The sequence below is a fragment of the Nematolebias whitei genome, chromosome 17 (genome assembly GCF_014905685.2).
Source record: "Nematolebias whitei isolate Nwh7 chromosome 17, NemWhi1, whole genome shotgun sequence".
NCBI classification, from domain to species: Eukaryota; Metazoa; Chordata; class Actinopteri; order Cyprinodontiformes; family Rivulidae; genus Nematolebias; species Nematolebias whitei.
This window is the reverse complement of record NC_056514.1, coordinates 41,817,284-41,840,641: the sequence shown is the minus strand read 5'-3', so window position 1 is coordinate 41,840,641 and position 23,358 is coordinate 41,817,284. Positions and strand designations below refer to the sequence as shown.

Below are 23,358 nucleotides of genomic sequence, written 5' to 3'. Positions count from 1 at the left end.
TGGATCTAGAGCAAAAAAGGTAGAGTCTGATTTGGCGTCAGACAGAGATGCAGAACGTTGACCTGCAGTCATAAATTCACACACGTGAAGTTTGTCCTGAAACAGAAAATGAAAGAGTAACCCCACAATCTGGCTCTGAGGGTTAAAAACCTTCACATTTATTCTGCTGCACAAAAACAACTGGAATTCAAACAAAATGGCTTTTTTCTTTATTTCACAAGGTCAGAGGTCAACCAAAGTGAGTGTGTGTTTGTGTGTCAGGGTTGTGTTGTGAGTGTGTGTGTTGCTGTAAAATCTGCCTGGATGTCCACGACGGCCTCCAGGATGCGCTCCGCTCGTTTCTGCAGCTCAGCGTCCAGCAGCTCTGCTCCCACCACAAACCGCTCCTGAACATCAGGAAGACACGAGACGTGCTCACACGTTAGAACGTTAATGTTCTCCACAGGTCCAGAACAAACAGTCTGCTGCAGTACCACACCTTCTTCTTGAAGCCGGGAGGGGACACAGGGGGGTTAAAGGTCATGTCTCTGACACTGTAATCTTCAAAAAGCTCCAGTGGTGACCTGCACAGGTTTGAATGACACCAGCATCACAGAGGGGACAGAACTGAGCAACCTTCTCCTCCTGTTTCAGCGGAGGACGAGTTTAACCTCCACAGGAAGTGACTCAAAGCTTCCAGACAAGTGAAAGCTGCATCTCAGTGAACATCTGGATCCTGCTGAAGGTGCTACAACTAAGAAGCTGCAGTGTGTCATACCTGCGGCTCAGCTCCACACTCAGAGACATGGAACCTTCACTGGGAGCTCCGTGGCTCAGGTGGACTGCAAACCGCTGAACCACCGGGTGGTAATGTCTCTGAACACAAACACGTCAAGAAGATCAACACAAACCTGCAGAGTGTGTGTATCTGCAGTGTGTGTGTATCTGCAGTGTGTGTGTACCTGCAGTGTGTGTGTATCTGCAGTGTGTGTGTATCTGCAGAGTGTGTGTACCTGCAGTGTGTGTGTATCTGCAGTGTGTGTGTACCTGCAGTGTGTGTGTACCTGCAGTGTGTGTGTATCTGCACTGTGTGTGTACCTGCAGTGTGTGTGTACCTGCAGAGTGTGTGTACCTGCAGTGTGTGTGTACCTGCAGTGTGTGTGTACCTGCAGTGTGTGTGTACCTGCAGAGTGTGTGTACCTGCAGAGTGTGTGTACCTGCAGTGTGTGTACCTGCAGTGTATGTGTACCTGCAGAGTGTGTGTACCTGCAGTGTGTGTGTACCTGCAGTGTGTGTGTACCTGCAGTGTGTGTGTACCTGCAGTGTGTGTGTACCTGCAGAGTGTGTGTACCTGCAGGTGTGTGTACCTGCAGTGTGTGTGTACCTGCAGAGTGTGCATCTCCCACAGGGCAGTATTTTGAGCGTTGCAGTGTTCTGGTTCGTCCAGTTCTGGCAGGTAGAATCCGCTGCCCTGAACTTCGTTGTCCAACAGGAAGTCGCACTTTGGGAAGGACTGACACACAAACACACACACCAAACAGAGTGAACGTAGTGGAGACAACAGTCAGGTGTGTTTCAGGGCTTAATGTGAAAAAAAATCCTGAACCTGAAACTTGTGGTGTTGATAGAATAAAATCGTGACATATTGCCAACGTTTTATTAAAAATGCTCCGAAAAGTGCAGACAACTGCTTTTAACAAAAAACAATTCAGCTTCAAGTAACAACTTAAATGAGGTTTCAATGTATTTGAACTTAAACAACATAAAACATGTACCCCAGAGTACTGCCCACAGCTAAAAGAACTCAGAAAGACTCAACACATTGAACAGACACATTTAAGTCAATTAATTTGCAATAAATTTAGAATACTCAATATCACAATCTAAAAGGAAAAAGTTTCACAGAGCTGGTTTTAGGACTCCCACCGTTCTAAAAAACTTTCAGAGTAGGAGCTGGACGCCGGATGGCGGACCAGAATCGCCTCGAAGCCGTACGGAAGTCATTCTCCATGGCCTCTCTGAACTTCTTCCATGCCCAAGTTTTTGCCTCAACGACCACCCGAGCCGCATGCCGCTTTGACTGCTGGTACCCATCAGCTGCTTCTGGGGTCCCACAGGCCAAAAAGGCCCAATAGGACTCCTTCAGCCTGACAGAATCCCTCACCGCCGGTGTCCACCACTGGGTTTGAGGGTTACCGCCGCGACAGGAACCGACAACCTTGCGGCCACAGCTCCAATAAGTCACCTCGACAATAGAGGCATGGAACATGGCCTGCTCGGACTCAATGTCCCCCGCCTCCCCAGGAATGTGTTTGTAGCTCTCCCGGAGGTGGGAGTTAAAACTCCGTCTCAAGGGAGACTCTGCCAGATGTTTCCAGCAGACCCTCACAATACGTTTGGGTCTGCGAGGTCTGACCGGCATCCTCCCCCACCATCAGAGCCAACTCACCACCAGGTAGTGGTCAGTTGACAGCTCCGCCCCTCGCTTTACCCGCGTGTCCAAGACATGCGGCCACAGATCAGATGAGACGATGACAAAGTCGATCATCGAACTGCGGCCTAGGGTGTCCTGGTGCCAAGAGCACATATGGACACACTTATGCTTGAACATGGTGTTCGTTATGGATAATCCATGACGAGCACAGAAGTCCAACAACAGAACACCACTCGGGTTCAGATCAGGGGGGCCGTTCCTCCCAACCACACCCCTCCAGGTCTCACTGTCATTGCCCACGTGAGCGTTGAAGTCCCCCAGTACAACAAGGGAGCCCCCAGGAGGCGCACTGTTTGGCGCATAAGCACAAACAACAGTCAGAACCCGTCCCCCCCCTCACGCAGGTGGAGGGAGGCTACCCTCTCGTTCGCTGGGGTGAACACCAACGTACAGGCACCAAGATGGGGGGCAACAAGTATGCCCACTCCTGCTTGGCGCCTCTCGCCAGGGGCAACTCTAGAGTGGAAGAGTGTCCAACCCCTCTCAAGGAAGCTGGTTCCAGAGCCAGAGACGTGTGTCAAGGTGAGTCCGACTATTTCTAGCCGGAACCTCTCATCCTCACACACCAGCTCAGGCTCCTTCCCCACCAGATAAGTGACATTCCACCAGAGGCGGACTGGCCATCGGGAGCGACGGGACACTTCCCGGTGGCCTGGTTGCCGAGGAACGGGACTAAAGGCTCGGTTCGGGTCGCACGGACTTTATTATTTTAAATAAACAATTCACTTTTGCCTGGGCTCAGGTCTCACGCTGCACTGCAGCGACGGAGAAAGCCTGGCACATCCCCCGGCCGGGCCGGCCCCCTCCCTTCCTTTTCTGTGTGTCACTCACAGAGCAGAGACACACACACACATTGCGCCCGCCCCCCTCCCCGCCCTAGGACTCGCGCTCCCGACGGTGTTGGCGCGCGGTGCGTGCATCTCTGAGTTGTAGAATGGAGCAACAGAGACAGCCAAAGAAGAGGAAAGGTGGAGCAGAGAGAGAGAGGATAAAAAAGAGAAAAGCTGTGGCCGCGGATGCTGCTAAGTGCTATAAATTAATGTTTGTTCGTAATGGAGCAGGTAAGAGAAACACTTGTGTTGAAAAAATTGAACTCTGGCACAGTTTATCAGCACAGCTTAATATCCACATGCTAGCTTCACTTTGAGGGACCTAAGTGGGCCAAAACTGACTTAATATAACAAATGTTTTTAAGTTTTTACAAAGAATATTGCAAATTTTATAATATGGGTTAGGATCTGAAAAAAGTTTAATGTTGAAATGTCTAGGAATTCAGATTTTTTTGTATCTAAAAAAGTTAAGTCAGGTCCTCTGGACAAATAAAAAAAAAACTTGTTGAAACTTTTGTCTTTAATCCAAAAAACTAAGTTCAGTCTGAGGAGTTGCAACAAGCTCAGTTTCAAATAGCCTCTTCTCATAGTGGATCAACCTGTTAACATAAGGAAGACCTGCAGCCTAACAACCCCTAACAATGGTTTCTTTTCACAAAGATGGCTTCCTTTACTCCTCTCTCAAACCATAGTTCCTCTCTATCAAGGATGTGCACATCTTCATCCCTGAAAGTGACTGCTGGCCTGCAGATGAGTGTAAACTGCCGAGTCTTGGCCTGAAGATGTTGCTCTTCTGTGCTGGGCCAAAGAGCAACATCATCAGGCCAGGAGAACTCTGTGGTTTACACTCATCTGCAGGCCAGCAGTCACTTTCAGGGATGAAGATGTGCTCATCCTTGATAGAGAGAAGTGTTGGTTTGAGAGAGGAGTAAAGGAAGCCATCTTTGTGATGAGAACTCATCCATCATTAAACAGGGACAGAGGCCTCTGTGTCCAACTGTAGCCCTCTTACAATGCTGTTATTGCTGGTATCTCTCAGCCCCCTGTGAATAGCAAACAGCCTAGAGCACTAACGATCCATTGTTAGGCTGATGATGGTCCTCCTTTATCATGTTAACAGCTAGTTCTGGATGTCAGCAACAAACTGGTTGATCCACTATGAAAAGAGACTATTTGAAACTAAGTTTGTTGCAGCTTCTCAAACTGACAGTCTTTTGGATTAAAGACTAAACGTTTCAACAAGTTGTTTTTTTTTTAATCTGTCCAGAGGACCTGACTTAACTTTTTTAGATTTTCTACCTGGATTATTGAGGATATTTTGTGTATACCCTTCATTACTCCAATAAATTATCTGAATATTAAAATCCTTGTATTACAATATTTTATTTAAACTTTATTTTACCAGGTAAAGTTCTGTTGAGATTAAGAACTTTTTTTTTGTTATATGAATAGCCAATACATATAAATAGTCAATAAGTGAAAATGAATAGATGGGAAATTATGGATGGCTTTTTAGACGTGTGCAAACAACATGCATTCAAAGTGCGCTCAATTGAACTCAGTCTTGGTGGTTTGCGTTAATCAGGTGGTGGTGGCCTGGGATGGTATCAAAATTCCCGGCCTGGATTATTGTCCCAGTCCGCCCCTGCATTCCACATCCCAATAGCCAGCTTCTGTAGCTGAGGATCAGAACGCCAGGGTCCCCGCCCTCAGCCACCACCCATCCCACATTGCACCCGACCCCTTTGGCCCCTCCCACAGGTGATGAGCCCATGGGTAAAAGCCCGGCCACCAGGCGCTTGCCAGCGTGGGCAAGCGCCCACGCAAGCGTGAGGGAACATTGATTCCATTTGTTTTGCTCATCATAGGGGTTTGTGAGCTGCACTTTGTCTGGTCCGCCGTCTGGCGTCTCGGGAGGGAAAGCGGTAGGCCACCAACACTATTTATAGTGGAGGCGGTGTGCTGCTGACCTCAACTCGGGATTCTGTGGGTCGGTGGGCAGAGTACTTCGAAGACCTCCTCAATCCTACCGGCATGTCTTCCACTGAGGAAGCGGAGCCTGGGGACTTTGGGTTGGGCTCTCCAATATCTGGTGCTGAGGTCACCGCGGTGGTTAAAAAGCTCCACGGTGGAAAGGCCCCAGGGGTGGATGAGATTTTCCTTAAGGCTCTGGATGTTGTGGGGTTGTGTTGGCTTACATGACTCTGCAATATTGCGTGGACATCGGGGACAGTTCCCCTGGATTGGCAGACTGGGGTGGTGGTCCCCCTATTCAAAAAGGGGAACCGTAGAGTGTGTTCCAACTACAGGGGGATCACGCTCTTAAGCCTCCCTGGTAAGGTCTATTCAGGGGTTCTGGAGAGGAGGGTCCGTCGGATAGTCGAACCTCGAAATCAGGAGGAGCAGTGCAGTTTTCGTCCTGGTCGTGGAACAATGGACCAGCTCTACACCCTCAGCAGGGTCCTGGAGGGTGCGTGGGAGTTTGCCCAACCAGTCTACATGTGCTTTGTGGACTTGGAGAAGGCATTCGACCGTGTCCCTCGAGAAGCCCTGTGGGGGGTACTCTGGGAGTATAGGGTACCAGACCAATTGATACGGGCTGTTAGGTCCCTGTACGACCGGTGTCAGAGCTTGGTCCGCATTGCCGGCAGTAAGTCGGGCTTGTTCCCAGTGAGAGTTGGACTCCGCCAAGGTTGTCCTTTGTCACTGACTCTGTTCATAACTTTTGTGAACAGAATTTCTAGGCGCAGCCAAGGTATTGAGGGGATCCGTTTTGGTGGTCTTAGGCTCGCTTCTCTGTTTTTTTGCAGATGATGTGGTCCTATTGGCTTCATCAGGTCGTGATCTACAGCTTTCGCTGGAGCAGTTCGCAGCTGAGTGTGACGTGGCTGGGATGAGGATCAGTTACTCCAAATCCGAGGCCAAGGTCTTGAGCCGGAAAAGGGAAGAGTGCCCTCTCCGGGTCGGGTAGGAGGTCCTGCCCCGGGTGGACGAGTTTAAGTACCTCAGGGTCTTTGTTCATGAATGAGGGAAAATGGAACGTGAGATCGATAGGCAGATAGGTGCAGCGTTGGCAGTGAAGCGGGCACTGTACAGTTCTGTCGTGGTGAGGGGGGGAGGGGGTGAAGGGGGAAACCCCTCCAACGATATCACTCTTGATTTAAAAGAGCTCGTGATGTTTTAGGCATAAAAGCTGGATTTGGTCTTAGATCAGCCGAGCTGCCGTCAGCCTGAGTTCCAAGACATGACGGAGTGACAGAGAGGGCAGATAAATCACTCACCCTCTTAGCGGATGTTAAAGCCAGCAGCAGGGCTGTTTTAAGAAACAAGAATTTAATTGGGACCTGATCCAGAGGTTCAAATGGAGCTTTGATCGGGGCTCGCAGGACCAACGTTAAATCCCACTGTGGAGCAAGTGGGCGTGAAACAGGCCTGCGTCTCTGTACACCTTTTAAAAAACGCTTCATCAGCGGAGGATTAAAAACTGTTCTGTCTCCGAAAACCTTCGTGGCAGGAAGAAATGGCTGCAGCGTACGTTTCAATCGTGCTGAACACCAGATTTCTGTTCATCAGCTGCTGCAGAAAGGACAGCACGCCACCTAGTGGACATGAGGTGGCCTCTACACCCTTCTCTGTACAGCAGCGCTGAAAAGCTGTCCGCTTTGATGTGAACAGCGCTGTGGTAGATGCAGCACGTGAAACCTGGATTGTGCGCACTACATCCTGTGGGAGACCCATCCTCTCTAAGTGGATCCGCTCAGTGGCCAGACCCACAGGTGCTGGCCTATTTCTGAGTAACTCCGGGTCGCTCCTCCTGCCTGGAGGAGAGCGTCCTCCCTCCACGGCAGTTTCCACGGGCGCCCCGATAACAGGCGTCGTAGAACCGGGAACCATGGTGCGTTCATGCGCTCGGGAGCCACCAGGAGAGCTGTCAATCCCTCCTCCTGAACTCGGTTCAGAAACCGTAATATCAGAGGAGGTGGGGGGAACGCGTACAGAAGCGTTTTGAGCCATGGGCTGTGGGCAAACGCATCCACCCCCAGCGGTGGTTCGTCTCGCGGGCTCAGTGAAAACCATAGTTGACACTGAGCGTTCTCTCGTGTCGCAAACAGGTCCACAGCCGCTTTGCCAAATTTCTGCCATGTCTGGGCCATCAGACCGAGGTGGAGGGTCCAGTTCCCGTGACGTGGACCGCCCCTGGACATCACATCTGCCCCTTTGTTCAGAACACCAGGGATGTACACTGCTCTGAAGGAGAGCAGATTTTGGTGTGCCCAACACAGTAGTTTTCTCACAATGTGTAACATTTGGGCTGAGCGCACACACCCCTGCCGGTTTATGTACGCAGCAGTCACCTTGTTGTCTGTGTGAATCAAAACGTGTTGATTCTGCAGCACAGGAGCAAAGTGTTGAATCACATTCATAACCGTGTGACATTCCAGAACGTTTATATGAGCTGTTGTGTGAGGAGGCCACAGCGCCCCTACAGCTCGGGATAGACATGCCCCCCCCCCCCCCCCCAACCTGACAACGACGCGTCTGTGAAGACTGACACGTGTGACGTGGGTCTGCTGACAGGGACTCCCTCCGACAGAGCCAGGGTGTTTCCCCAGTGTCGGAGGTCTGCTCTCACGGAGGGAGGAACTGTGATCATCCGTCTATTTTGTTTTACTGGATCCACACACAGACGAGCAAACCACCTCTGGAGGCGTCTCATGTGTAATAAACCCAGCGGGACCACTGTGTTGATGACATTGTTCCTAACAGCTTCATGATGGAAACAGCTGTTACTACTCTGCCAGGTCTTACATGGCGGAGCTGGACTCTTAGACTGTCGATTCTCGTCTGTGATAAACGAGCCCTCATGGTGGTCGAGTTTAGCTCCTCTCCCAGATAAACAATCGTCTGGGCTGGGAGAATCTAGCTTTTTTCCCATTTATGGCAAAGCCCAGATTTAGCAGGTGTGACGTCAGCACCTGAGTCTGCACCGCTGCTTCCCGTCTGGAGCGTGACAGCAGCCGCAGGTCGTCTAGGTAAAGCAAAATTCTCATCCCTGCTCTGTGTAATGGTTGCAGGGACGTTTCCACACACACTGAGAACGTACGAGGCGCGAGGGAATAACCGAACGGCAGCCTGTTGTACTGATACTGCATCCCTTGAAAGGAGAAGCGCAGAAATTTTCTGTGCTTTGGGATGATCAGTATGTGGAAGTAGGCGTCTTTCAGATCGATGGATATAAACCAATCATTTCTCTGGATGATGTCCAACAGTTGTCTGGTTGTCAACATGTGAAACGGTCTGTCCACGATCGCCTTGTTGAAAACTGACAGGTCCAAAATCGGTCTCGTTCCTCCGGTCCGTTTTGGAACCAGGAAGTAACGTGAGTAAAAACCTGTGTTTTCCTCTCCATCGGGAACTCTGGAAATTACCTCTTTTACCAAAAGTTCCTGGACTTCTGCATTTAGGGATGAGACCTGGTCTGGTGATGACAGAGCCGTCTCTAAAACTCTTCCGAACGGAGGGGGTCGAGCTGCGAATTGTAGCGTGTAACCATTGTTATCAGCTTGCTCATCCATCTAACTGGAGAGCATGTTTGCTGCCACTCCGCGCGACGTTCGTGGAGTGGGCGCGCGTTTAGGTAGTGCGTCATGTTTCTTACAGACGTCAGCCAGTCTACAGCCTCGGCCGCCATCACGCGCCACGGAAGTGCGTTCTGCGTGACCCAAGGCGAGGCTTTCTCGAAAGGGCTCTGAGCGTGCCTCTGTGCCGCACTCAGGCTGTGGGTTCATATTCTGTCGATGTGAACCGGCGTGTGTTGAGGAGAGGCGTGCGCACCTTCATCCACGCGGCGCTGTTTGGGTGAAAGCTGCCGGCGCCGCGGGAGTTCGACACCGCTGCGATGAGACGCGTGCTGCTCCTGCTGAGAGCGAGGTTTCTCACTGGACTCGTTCTGCGGTCTCACGTTTATGCTGATGCGAGCCGGTGAGCGCTGGGGAGCGGTGTGCGCGCCTTCGTCAACGCAGCGTCGTTTGAGTGAAGGGGGATGGCGTCGCGGGAGCGCGCGTTTGACACCGCTGCAGTGAGAAGTGCGCAGCTCGGGCTGAAAACGAGTTATTCCACTGGACTCGTTCTGTGGACCACATTCGCTTCGACTGTTGTGTCATGCAAGCGTCTCGTGTTTATTTTGGAGTTGCGGTGATTCTGAAAAACCTTTTTTTAAGGCCACCGGCTCGTTTTGTGTGGAGGATGTGTGAAGAGCCTCTGTGAGGTCATCCGAGCTGACAGACTGGCTAAAATCAGACACTTTAATCATTGAATGAGGTTTTATTTCAAAACTCGTGTCATCTTTACACACATCCTCCGCAAACCGTCATTTTGAATCTTCTCCCCGTGAGCTCTGCGGTTTGTTGTCCCAGGACGCCACCTGTTGGCGATCTCAGGGAAACGCTGAACCTCCGGTTGCCGGGATGAGAAAGGCTGATGTCTGACGGGTCAGCCCCCCCCGTTCCGACACTACGCTCTCCAGGAGGGAGTGAGCAGCGGGGGCTGCTGCTGACGTCGCCTGTCCCGGAGGAATCATCCAATTCGCTCCGAGAGTCGGCGATAAAAGGAAAATTACAAGATGGCGTCGACCAGCGTGTAGCGACCCGTCACTGAGAAATATTCCTCGGCGCTTACCTTGAAACAAGACTGCTCGTCTGCTTCTCCTCGGGGAGGAAAACTCACCGGGACGGCAGGAGGTTGGCATGGCGGGGCCACAGGCAGCCCCAACAAAGGTTGTGCCGGTCAAGCTGGACAACTTTCCTTCTCCGTTCTTCTGACAGTGCTATTAGCTTGCTGAAGAAAAATGGGAGCCGATTTCCCGCTCTTAATGTAATTTGTACGGACCGGGTGGGGCCCGGTAGACGTGGACTAAATTTTTCAGTGCGATTCTTTGCATGACGGGATAAACCCACCAGCGACAGCCTTAAAGGGCGAAGCTTATACGAAATAGAACTAAAGACATTATTATCTTATTTCAATTAGTTTTAACTTTATTTATTTATTCATGTTCCTCAGAGGGAAAATCAACCTTCTTGTTTAAGCTGTCAGCCTCAAACAAATATATCTAATTTAAATGATTTTTATTTTAATGCTTGTAGGGTTTTTGTTTAAAATCTCTACATTATTATTTTTTATTGAAAAAATATTTATTTTACTGTAATTTATTTTAAAAGTGTATTTTCCTGCATTAGTCCACTTCTGGGTCAACATCCACATCCTCCTCTGTTCTCCAGAGCTCAGAACTGATGCTTGGTTCTGGACCCCCTCCTCTGCGAGGTCACACCTGGGCTCAGTCCGCTCTTCCTCTTCTACTCATCTTCCTCTTCATCACCCCCGCTCTCGCTGACTTGATCGTGCACCGAACTCCGTTCAACTTCCACGTCTTTTTCTTATTTTCCCTGTAGTTTATTTGGTGCGTGACAAATAACTTGAAGCCTCTGTCAGAAAAGGGGGGGGGGGGGTGTTTGTGTGTTGGGCGGGGGGGGGGGGGGGGGGGGGGGGCTGCAGCTTTTCGCTGTAACGCGCTTGAGAGTCGAGTTTTTTCAGAAAAAAGACGTGGCGTGGATTATTGATCATAACTCTGAGTTTACGTGGCCTATCATCAACGAGATTTGAAATCTGTAGATCTGACACAAATTGAAAGGAGTCGCTGAGTCTTGCAGCTGCAGACCGAACTCTGCGCTGCGATTCGCTCCAAAGGAGACACATCGTCAGTCAGAGTAGGAGGAGAAATCACCTCCTGTTATGGAGGAGGCAGAGCGCCACTTGTTTCTCCAGTAAAACTACATTTTTTCATTCATTCAACCTTTATTTAGACAGGTTTATTTTATCCCCGTGTGACCAACTCCCATGTTTCTACGTGACCGGACTGCGAAGCTGCACACACACTCATGCTGTTCTAAGACCCGCCTTCTTGTTAGTAACTGGTCAACGCAAGCTCCAATGTGATTGGATGTAATCTCTGTCTATCAACCAAAGTTAAGTTGAGGCGGACCGGTGGGTTGTCTCCAAGCCGAAAATCCGGCCCCCGGCCGGAGCGCTTTAAGCCCCGGTGTTACCTGCAGAACACAACATCACGGACTCACGTGCATGGTGGCTCTGTTGGCGGCCAGGATTCCCACGCTGGCGTTGGGCAGGACGTGCACGCTGAGCGTGCTCAGTCGTTTGATGAAAGCCATCGCCCTCTGAGGGGTCACGTGCTTCCTGCGGCGAGTCAACATGGCGTCCAAGCACCGCAGCACAATGATGATGTCATCGTCAGCCCCTGAGGGAAGCAGGACGTTAGTCACGTGGGTCCAGCAGCGGAGCTGGCTGCTGTGTCAGAGAACGGACCTGAATCGAGACGCAGCAGAATTTTATACAGCTGAGAGTAGAAGGTCAGCGGGTCGATGTTCAGGGCATCACCTGTCACACACACACACACACCGTTGTTCAGGTAAGACTGTACCCAGAGTCTCATCTGAAACTAGACCTGGATCTGAAGCGGACCCTGTCCTGACAGAGACCAACATCCTGACCTTGTCCCGACAGGATGGTGAAGACTGTCTGGATGCAGTGAAGACTCTCCCGATTGGGCAGATCCTGCACAAATCAATTAATAAACTGACCAATCAAATCATAGCAAACAGCTCAGGGGGCGGGGCCAAAATACTCACCCCTGATTGGATGAGGGTCTGCAGCACATTCAGCAGGTCATCAAAGAACTCCAGGTTAATCAGGTGAGCAAAACTGGCAGGAAATGACATCACAGTTATGAGAACAGGACTCGGACCGAACCAGGGCCGAGAGAACTGGTACAGGTGCAGTACTTGGCCAGCCCCTCCAGGACCGCAGGCAGAAGAACTGATCTCTGGGCCTTCTTCAGGATCCTGAAGTACACCAGGAAGACGATGTTCAAAGTCTCAGTGTGCTGAAGAGGAGGAGGAAGAGGAAGAAGGAGGAGGAGGAGGAGGACGAGGAGTTTAGTCTGTATTCAGACGGGTCCTGTTTGAAGTTGGACATTTGGACCTCACCAGTTTGATCTTCTTGTCTTTGCTCTCTGAAGCTTCAGCCTCCAACAGCTCCTTCTCCAGCTTCTCCTCCGCCTTCTTCCACTGTGCGCGCACACACACACACACACACACACACACACACACAGGCAGAGCATCGATGGTTAAAAGTTATTTAAGTTCAGAGGTTGATTTTTCTCAGCAGGGAATCTGACACAGGAAAGTCAGATTTATTTTGTGGTCCTCGAAGGCACCACAGCTGTTTGTCAGCTGCTCAGTCCAGGTGAAGGAGTGGAACCAGTGAACAACTGGTTCCTGTGAGACTCCTACACTTTACAACCAGGAGGCAAATGAAGACACAGATTCTTTGATGTTCTGACTCGAATGCTCCGTGAGAAGAGATCAAAGGAGTGACTTGATGAAGACAAATATCAAACGGAGATTTAAAAACAAGAATCATCATCAAACGTTTACCTTCCTCTGCATCCTGGACAAGTTCTTCTTCTTCTCTTTGTTTGTCATGAACTTCTTGTTTGGTGCCGTGGACTCCAGGTCCTTCTTCATCTCCACCTCCTTGATCCTCAGACTGAGGAAAGTCTGCAGCACCTGAGGAGGGAATGTGTGAGTCCTGAAACAAACCCAAGCAGACCCGGTTCAGGTGACTCGGATTAGTTACCTCGGGTCTGACGTTGTAGTTCAGACTCTTTACGAGACCAGAGATGACTCGTACAGCAGCCAGAGAGACTCCGCCCACTTTGTCCTGATGGAAGAGCTTCCTGATCGCATCGCAGCACATGTCCGATACCTGCAACGTACAGAGGCTCCTGAATGCACCACAAATGACACGCGTGAACCCGGCCGAGTTCAGGCCAGCACGGCTCACCTTCTTCGCAGGCTCGGTCATCAGCGGGACGAGGATGACGATGATGTTGTTGTGGAAGTTGAAGTGCGGCAGAGCGAGCAGCAGCTCACACAGGCAGCGCACGGCCACCTGGGCGAGGCCGCGGTACGCCTGGAAACCCACTGCCTGGCTGCGCTTCTTCTTCTTCTGCTTCCAGTCTGAGACGGGAGGTGAGCTGAGTCTGTGTGTGTGTGTGTGTGTGTGTGTGTGTGTGTGCGTGGATCAGGTTCTACCTTTAATGATCTGCTCCAGGTCCTCCAAGAAGAACTTGTATTGACTCACCAAACCTTCCTCGAACTCTCTGAGCTGATTCGTCTCCTTCTTCACCTGCAGCACCAGGAGACGAGCACAGAGTCCAACTCAGCCCAAACACGAGTGGCGCCACACACACCCTCACATCTCCGTTACCTTGGCGCTCTTCTCCGCAGGGGTCAGAGGTCGTATTCTGTAGGTGGGGGCAATGTCCTTGAAGATCTCCATCAGAGAAACCATCACCAGCTTCCTGACAGAGACCGCCACGCTGGGATCCACCTCCATCAGCATCCCGCGCAGCTCCTTCACACACTTCATCTGCACCCAAACATGACATCATCAGTGACATCATCAGTGACATCACCGCCCTCAGGAGCAGCGGGCGGCTCTTACGCTGCTGATGGGGTCTGAGATGATGGTTGATCCCAGGTTGGCGATGCGTCTCTTCCTCTCCGTTAACTTGATGACTCTCAGCTGCTCCCTCTGCTCCGACGTCAGCTCCACGTAGCTCTGCAGCGCCTCCTCTGCGCAGGAGGAGGACACGCAGAGTTTCAACAGGCATGCACTCTCTTTAACATCCTATAGGGGGTGTGCTGGGAGGTTTTCACTAAAGTCTTGTCTGGTATTAGCATCTAGATCACATGATTTGTTCAGGCTATCTTTCATCGTTTCGTCAGCCTGGTCAGAAGACATCATGGCTGCCCGTGGTGGAGAACCTGCTTCCTTGGGGGTAAGTAATCATATATTAGTCATACTTATTTTTAATAAAACATCAGTATAAATTGCTAAAATTAATTAGGACTTTTTCTAAACATTCTGATGAAATAAAAATGTTCCAACTGTATTTGTGCTGTTACTTAGCAGCTTTAGAAATATATGAATCCCGAGGTACGTTGCCAGATTTTTCATTCAACCTTTATTTCTACAGGTAAATCCCATTGAGCCTCCAGGACTCATTTACAAGAGAGACCTGATTTAACAAAGAAAGATGACAACAATGGACAACAGCAGCAACAATAAACAGTTATAAAAAGTCATACTGCAGTTTTTTTTTTTTTTTTACAAATAGGATGGCTAAAAGAAAAAGGTAACAAAAAAAAAACAAAAAAAACCATCTAGATTCTAAGGTGAATGTATAAAACTAAAAACAGGAACATGTCTGCATTGGTCCCTGCCAGGAGTCCAACAGATTCTTAAAGCCACTTAGAGAGGTCAAAGGTCGAGAGCTTCAGATCTTTTTACAAGATATTCCAGGAAACAGGAGCGGAGTAGGAGAAGGTCCTTTTGTCTAGTTCAGTTCTCACTGAGGGAACACTGCAGGTAATGATGTCCTGAGAGCGCACGCTGTAGCTGCACTCACACAGAGACATGTAGGAGGAGATGTATGAAGGCAGCAGACCAGGAAGTGATTTAAAGATGAAGATGTACCAGTGAGAGAGTCTGTGTGGAGTTAATGGTGACCAGTTAACCAGTGAATACTGGGTGCAGTGGTGGGTACGGTAGTTACAGTCAGTTATGAATCTTAGTGCACCATGGTAGACAGCATCCAACATTTGCAGCATCCAACATCTGCAGCATCCAACATCTGCAGCATCCAACATCTGCAGCATCCAACATCTGCAGCATCCAACATCTGCAGCATCCAACATCTGCAGGGTTCTTGTAGGAGCGTTCATGTAAATAATGTCACCGTGATCGGGTACAAATTTGATCAATGCGCATTATTCAGAGTTTTGATTCAAACTGGAAGGCATGTTGATAATTACAACAGTACCACAGATGATCATGCACAGCTGTTACCATAACAACACTATAACTGTGTTGTGCTTTAACTTTTGTTTTTCAAGCAGGGCATCTCAGCTAGTTCCTTTTATGGGAAAATGAAGGAAAGCACAGGAGTGAGAGTGATAGAAGAGATCCCTGCACGTTCTTCTGACTCGGAGTCAAACAGTGATGAAGACCAGGAAGTAAGTTTCAACCAGCATGAGCTAGAGGCAGTACTGATGAGGAGGATGAAGAGATGGATCATAGTACAAAGTCCAAACTAGCCAAGGAATTCAGGTGAAAGTAGTTTGATTTAGGGACATTTATATGTACAACCCAGACAAATATAGGTATTTTGTAGTTGATGTAAGGTGAAAAAACACAAATCTTCTGTATAGTTGTGATATTTATTAAAAGTAGCATGCCCCTAACCAGCTAAATTCAGTCCGTACTTGCTAATTTTACCACTTTATACAAATAACAATGCAGTTTTGACTACAAGGTGGATAATGAGGCAGGAGTGGCAATTGTAAAATGGTCTGACAACAAAGTTGTCACCTTAGCTAGCTCCTGTGCTGCAATCAGTCGTCTCAAAGAAGTCAGACGTTTCTGCAGAGGGGACAGAAGAAAAGTTGCCGGTCCATGTCCAAACATTGTGTCACAGTACAATGTTCACATGGGAGGGGATGACCTTGCTGACATGATGGTGGCCGTGTACCGCACTCCTGCAAACTCCCACCGGTGGCACCTGTGCCTCTTTTGGCAAATGGCTGATATAACCATCACCAATGGATGGCTGCTGTATCACCATGATGCCAAAAGCATTGGTGTGCAAAAACACAAAAAGCTCAAGAAATTGATGCTCGTCGTGCTGGACATAGCCTGCGTGTTTGCGGAGTGAAAGTGGAGCAGCAGCGGGACAGACCCGGTCCGGCAGAGACCCAAACTGGCAGCAGCTCCAGAACCGCGTCGTCAGAGATGCCACCGCCCTACCAGCTTCAACGCCGAGGAGCTAACCACAACGACACGCCGAAGAGCGCACCGAGGAACGACTGCTACCAGGCCCGTTTGGGTGAGCCATGCGGAGGCGCTGCGGGCAGGGGAAAGGGTCGGACCCAGTGGAGGTGAACTATGAAAATATGGAGGAAATCAAGAAATCTCTGAATTTTATGAGTGCAGAACTGACAGAGCTAGCTTCACGACAAGAACTTTTGATCAGTCTTGTCGAAGAAGTGAAGCAACTGAAAATTGCACTAAGAGAAAGAGATAAAAAAATATCAGAACTTGAGAGAAAAGTAAATGATCTGGAACAGTATACACGACGGGATGACTTAATAATTACTGGACTTCATGTAAAACCCAGAACCTTTGCTCAAGCAGTGACGAGTGGGGACAATACAGAAGATGCTCCTCAGGAACAATTGCTCACACTGGAGCAACAGGTAGTGACTCTTTTGGAAAGGAAAGATATTGACATTAATCCTGAGGACATTTCAACTTGTCACACCTTGCCAACCAAGTCAGATAAAATAAACCGCCCATTGTTGTTAGATTCATTAGTAGAAAAGCGAGAAATAATCTATTGGTGCAAGCAAAGAAATTAAAGGGTACTAATGTCTACATAAATGAACATCTAACAACAAAAAAATGGAAACATCGCCCGTGAGGCAAGGTTGTTAAGGAAACAGAAAAAAATTGTAGCAACTTGGACAAGAAATGGAAATATCTGGATTAGAGTAAATGAAGGGTCACAGGCTAAAATGATAAAGGAAGTGAAGGATCTGGAAGGATTTAGATGAATTTAAGACAAATTACAACAATTTGGTAAATAAGAAGTTAAAATTAATATAGATGAAGACGAATACAGACATTAAGACATGAATACATATGAAGACTCCGAACTTAAAATATATGAGATAGATGATCAGCTTTATTCAACTTTTTTCCTGTAATTAAAGATTGTAAATATAATCCATCCATCCATCCATTTTCTTCCGCTTATCCGGGGTCGGGTCGCGGGGGTAGCAGCCTAAGTAGGGAGGCCCAGACTTCCCTCTCCCCAGCCACTTGGGCCAGCTCTTCCGGGGGAATCCCGAGGCGTTCCCAGGCCAGCCGAGAAACATAGTCCCTCCAGCGTGTCCTGGGTCTTCCTCTGGGTCTCCTCCTGGTGGGACGTGTCCGGAACACCTCACCAGGGAGGCGTCCAGGAAGCATCCTAATCAGATGCCCGAGCCACCTCAACTGGATCCTCTCGACGTGGAGAAGCAGCGGCTCTACTCTGAGTCCCTCCCGGATAATCGAGCTTCTCACTCTAAGGGAGAGCCCAGACACCCTGCGGAGAAAACTCATTTCGGCCGCTTGTATCCGAGATCTCATTCTTTCGGTCACAACCCAAAGCTCGTGACCTTAGATGAGGGTAGGAACGTAGATCGATCGGTAAATTGAGAGCTTCACTTTTGACTCAGCTCTCTCTTCACCATGACAGACCTGTACAGCGCCCACTTCACTGCAGACGCTGCACCTATTCGCCTATCGATCTCACGCTCCATTTTTCCCTCATTCGTGAACAAGACCCCAAGATACTTGAACTCCTCCACTTGGGGTAGGACCTCCTCCCTGACCCGGAGAGGGCACTCTACCCTTTTCCGGCTCAAGACCGTGGCCTCAGATTTGGAGGAACTGATCTTCATCCCGGCCGCATCGCATTCGGCTGCGAACCGCTCCAGCGAAAGCTGTACATCATGATCTGATGAAGCCAATAGGACCACATCATCTGCAAAAAGCAGAGAAGCGATCCTAAGGCCACCAAAACGAATCCCCTCAACACCTTGGCTGCGCCTAGAAATTCTGTCCATAAAAGTTATGAACAGAATCGGTGACAAAGGGCAACCTTGGCGGAGTCCAACTCTCACCGGGAACAAGCCCGACTTACTGCCGGCGATGCGGACCAGGCTCTGACACCGGTCATACAGGGACCTAACAGCCCGTATCAAAGGGCCCGGTACCCTATACTCCCAGAGTACCCCCCACAGGGCCCCCCGAGGGACACGGTCGAACGCCTTCTCCAAGTCCACAAAGCACATGTAGACTGGTTGGGCAAACTCCCACACACCCTCCAGGACCCTGCTGAGAGTGTAGAGCTGGTCCAGTGTTCCACGGCCAGGACGAAAACCGCACTGTTCCTCCTGAATCCGAGGTTCGACTATCCGACGGACCCTCCTCTCCAGAACCCCCGAATAGACCTTACCAGGGAGGCTTAAGAGCGTGATTCCCCTGTAGCTGGAACACACTCTACAGTCCCCCTTCTTGAACAGGGGGACCACCACCCCGGTCTGCCAATCCAGGGGAACTTCCCCCGATGTCCACGCAATATTGCAGTCGCGTAAGCCAACACAACCCTACAACTAGGGCTGCAACAACGAATCGATAAAATCAATAAAAATCGATGATTAAAAGCGTTGGCAACGAATTTCGTTATCGATTCGTTGTGTCGCTCGATTAAGCATCTTTCACGGCGCTGCGGAGCCGTTTCGTTTTGTTCACCTGCAGTTCATTGTCAATGCTGACTGACTGAATAAAGTTTGAAAAAAAAAAACTGCAGCGCGAGTTGAACAGAGCGAGGGGGGAGGAGGAGGCAGAGTAAAGTGTTTTCAAAGCAAAATTAAGTAACTTTTACAAATGACCAGCAAAAACTGTTCGACACAAGTCCTCCAAAGAGTGGGAGCTCTTCATAAAGATAAAAAATGAGAAACATGCAGCTTTGAAAAGTGACGACACGACACGAGAAAACCACGGAGATAAAACGTAAACATGTTGGAGTCACGAGCTGCAGCTGATACAACTCTTCATGTGTTGTAGGTGAGTCTCTACAATTTAACACATTGTTCTGTTTCAAGAGAGAAAACGTAACGTCAGTCTGTCTGGGAGATGAAGCTGTTTGTTTGTTTGTTTGTTGATTAATGGCGATGATACAGAACGTGTGTTACTTTGTATTTAATTTAATTGGAACAAGCAGTGTTTAAATGTGGTTTATAAATAAATCTAACACAAAGATAATAATTTAATGATTAAGCTTCAACTTTTAATTTGCTGGCAAAGTCTGAAGACACTGCAGGTATGGCAGGATGAATTGCATTTAAACAGGAATTAAAGTAATTTATTACATCTACTCAAATGTGTGTAATTAAGTATTTTATATATGTATATATATGTGTGTGTGTGTGTGTGTGTGTGTGTGTGTTTAATTGCTCTTTTAGCTACTTTTGCCTGAACCTAACGCTGTAAGTGAAACAAGGCATTTCTTGAGTTGCTGTAAATTATGCTATAAAACATATTTACTGTCTCATTCCAGAAAACAACAACAAACAACAACATCCTTCATGATGGACAGACATCATGGACACCACAGCAGCAGCTGTCTTCACTGAAAACATCCTGAACATGATCGTCACTGATGTAGTGAACTAGGCCTCAGGTCAAATCTGGCCTTGAGGGGCCTTTCTGGGACAAGAACTGTTATTTCATTGATTTGAGTCCAGAAACACAAGATTAAGTTCATCCAGAGACTTTCTAAGTGTCCTGCACTGATCAATTGAAAGAACACTCTCTTTTCTATTATCATTACTATTTTACAAATGTTTTGATAATCAAATTGTGTTTAGTTCAAACCATTTTTAAATGTTGAAGTGAACTACTCATTTTTAAATCAACTGTGAAACAGTATTAGTGATTTTAATCCTCATTCAAAGTAGAAATCAGGTTAATGATGCATTGTCTGATCTTCTGTCTTCAATGAGCAAGTTGTGTAAGTTGGTCAAAGGTCAAGTTTCGGTCAACTGCAAGTTTACTGAAAAAGAAATGTCATGTTTAACTTTTACAGCAAGATACTAGAGAATTGACTCCACGAAGTCTGAGTTCTTCATAATATCTTCTGTCTGTTCTTAAACAATCTAATCTTTTTCCCTTGACTTTTAATAACCTCTTACATCACAAAAACACACCTCTGTCTGGTCATCGACCAATCAGAAAGTTCTCAAATGAACCGGAAGTGACCTCTTTTAAAAGGTGCAACACTTCCTAGTTCACGGCAGTTCCAGAGTTCAGAGTGCTGAAGAACTGAGAAGTGCTGGAGTTCTGAAGTTCTGAAGTTCTGAGAAGTTCTCTGCAGTTCTGGGAAGAACTGAGGAGAACGCTGAGAGAATGCTGTGAGTTGGTTCCGAGAGCAGCAGAGTCCAGAATGCTCAGGACATCTGCGACTAAGCTGAACAAGAGAAGTTCAGAGGAATTATGAAGAAGCCTGTTCTAGGACGATCTCACGACTCCTGAGGTTTAGCTGTTCTTACAGAGACGCTGGAAGAGTTGAAAGGAAAGCTCTACACCAACGCTGAAACTATCATCTGCAAAGGTAAAGAGTCGATCTCAACCAAAGTGTACCGTGGGTTAAGCTGGTCTAGAAGGAGCGTGCTGTTCTGGTTATAACAGACAAATTCCCTCACCCATCTCTCTCAAGATAAACTTCATTTTCCATCTTTAAACTCTTCTATTCTGCTAGCAAATCATTCCAGATATTTTCAGAAATGTCTGTTGTGAAGCAAGGTTTTCAACCATCGTCGTATGGTTTCCTCCTTGTAAAACTAGCCAACTAAGCCATGTTGTTATTTTTCAATTTGCCAAATTAATGTAAATGTGTGATGTGTTTAAATCGTTTTTAAATAAATGACCCACTGTTGTTGGTGAGTCAAAGATAAACACGTTTCCGTCCACATTTAATAATTCAACACATGATATTATTCAGTCCAGAAAAATGAATGAATCCATTTAATTTATGAATATATCACAGCATATGTTCATCTACACTGACATGAGGCCTCTGTCCATGGTTGAAGACGAAAGCTTCACTACAATGATCCACACTTTTAATCCAGGTTACAATAATCCACACTTTTAATCCAGGTTACACTCTTCCCTCAAGGACACATTTTACAAAGTAGCTACATATTGTGCAGGTATAAAGACACATTTGTATATATTTTTGTGTACATTTATTTTTTTAAGCTATTTGACTAACTTTTATTTTTTATTATTCAATATTTTACTAACAGAATAGTCAAATAGCAACCTGTTTTTTGTGTGAATTGCTATGTCAGTCAAAAGTTCACTTTTGGAATAAAGGGGTGGAAATTAAAACGTTTTTTTTTTTTCCCCGATTCATCGATTAATCGAAAAAATAATCGTCCGATGAATCGATTATTGAAATAATCGTTAGTTGCACCCCTACCTACAACATCCAGAGCCTTAAGGAACTCTGGGCGAATCTCATCCACCCCTGGGGCCCTGCCACCGAGGAGCTTTTTAACCACCTCGGTGACCTCAGCACCAGAGATTGGAGGGCCCGACTCAGAGTCCCCAGGTTCCGCTTCCTCAGTGGAAGACGTGCCGGTGGGATTGAGGAGGTCTTCAAAGTATTCTGCCCATCGATCCACAACATCCCGAGTTGAGGTCAGCAGCACACCACTCCCACTATAAACAGTGTTGGTGGTGCACCGCTTTCCCCCCCTGAGACGCCGGATGGTGGACCAGAATCGTCTCGAAGCCGTGCGGAAGTCGTTCTCCATGGCCTCTCCGAACTCCTCCCATGCCCGAGTTTTTGCCTCAGCGACCACCCGAGCCGCATGTCGCTTGGACTGCCGGTACCCATCAGCTGCTTCCGGGGTCCCACAGGCCAAAAAGGCCCGATAGGACTCCTTCTTCAGCCTGACAGCATCCCTCACCGACGGTGTCCACCATCGGGTTCGAGGGTTGCCGCCACGACAGGCACCGACAACCTTGCGGCCGCAGCTCTGGTAAGCCACCTCGACAATAGAGGCACGAAACATGGTCCACTCAGACTCAATGTCCCCCACCTCCCTCGGAACATGTTCAAAGTTCTCCCGGAGGTGGGAGTTGAAACTCCGTCTCACAGGAGACTCTGCCAGACGTTCCCAGCAAACCCTCACAATACGTTTGGGTCTGCCAGGTCTGACCGGCATCCTCCCCCACCATCGGAGCCAACTCACCACCAGGTAGTGATCAGTGGACAGCTCCGCCCCTCTCTTCACACGAGTGTCCAAGACGTGGCCGCAGATCAGATGAGACGATGACAAAGTCGATCATCGAACTGCGGCCTAGGGTGTCCTGGTGCCAAGAGCACATATAGACACCCTTATGCTTGAACAAGGTGTTCGTTATTGACAATCCATGACGAGCACAGAAGTCCAACAACAGAACACCACTCTGGTTCAGATCAGGGGGGCCGTTCCTCCCAACCACACCCCTCCAGGTCTCACTGTCATTGCCCACATGAGCATTGAAGTCCCCCAGCAGAACAAGGGAGTCCCCAGGAGGTGCACTTTCCAGTACCCCCTCCAAGGACTCCAGAAAGGGTGGATAATCTGAACTGCCGTTTGGTGCATAAGCACAAACAACAGTCAGAACCCGTCCCCCCACACGTAGGTGGAGGGAGGCCACCCTCTCATTCACCAGGGTGAACCCCAACACACAGGCACCAAGTTGGGGGGCAATAAGTACGCCCACGCCTGCTCGGCGCCTCTCACCAGGGGCAACTCCAGAGTGGAAGAGTGTCCAGCCCCTCTCAAGGAAATTGTAAATATTATAATGAAGAGAAATTTGATAATATTATAAAGACAAAATATGACCTCTCCATTATTCATATTAATAGCAGAAGTTTAAATGCAAATTTATCAAAAATAACAGATTACTTAAAACAGTTAAAGGGCACTTTTAGTATAATAGCGGTCTCAGAAACATGGCTGAACGATGAAAGTATAAATACTGCTAACATTGAAGGGTATGAACTTTATTATATGAACAGAAAAAATTAATGAGGTGGTGGAGTAGCTATATTTATAAATAAGGAAATAAAATGCAAAAAAAATGACAAAATGTCAGTAACAATTGAAAATCTTATGGAAATAGTTACAATTGAAATAATAAATAGGAATTCTAAAAATATAATAATATAAGCTGTGCATATTGATCACCTGAGTCAAATCTAGAGCTTTTCAATGATCAAATCGTGGAGCTGTTGGAAGGGAGTTCAAATAAAAC

At 48.1% G+C, this 23,358-nt stretch overlaps 1 protein-coding gene across 1 annotated transcript in view; it reads right to left on the bottom strand.

The window, feature by feature from the left end:
- Positions 1-231: 231 nt before the first annotated feature.
- noc3l (NOC3-like DNA replication regulator) overlaps positions 232-23,358 on the bottom strand; it is a 32,851-nt gene continuing 9,724 nt past the window's right edge. Inside the window, exons 6-21 of the mRNA XM_037691304.1 lie at positions 13,882-14,012; positions 13,645-13,806; positions 13,470-13,563; positions 13,219-13,394; positions 13,012-13,140; positions 12,810-12,941; positions 12,360-12,440; positions 12,156-12,256; positions 12,003-12,075; positions 11,865-11,928; positions 11,680-11,751; positions 11,433-11,611; positions 1,364-1,492; positions 758-855; positions 479-563; positions 232-386 (exon numbers count right to left, since the gene is read on the bottom strand). Coding sequence (XP_037547232.1) covers positions 258-386; positions 479-563; positions 758-855; positions 1,364-1,492; positions 11,433-11,611; positions 11,680-11,751; positions 11,865-11,928; positions 12,003-12,075; positions 12,156-12,256; positions 12,360-12,440; positions 12,810-12,941; positions 13,012-13,140; positions 13,219-13,394; positions 13,470-13,563; positions 13,645-13,806; positions 13,882-14,012 — 1,835 coding nt within the window. The 3' untranslated portion in view covers positions 232-257. The remainder of the gene's footprint in view (positions 387-478; positions 564-757; positions 856-1,363; positions 1,493-11,432; positions 11,612-11,679; positions 11,752-11,864; positions 11,929-12,002; positions 12,076-12,155; positions 12,257-12,359; positions 12,441-12,809; positions 12,942-13,011; positions 13,141-13,218; positions 13,395-13,469; positions 13,564-13,644; positions 13,807-13,881; positions 14,013-23,358) is intronic.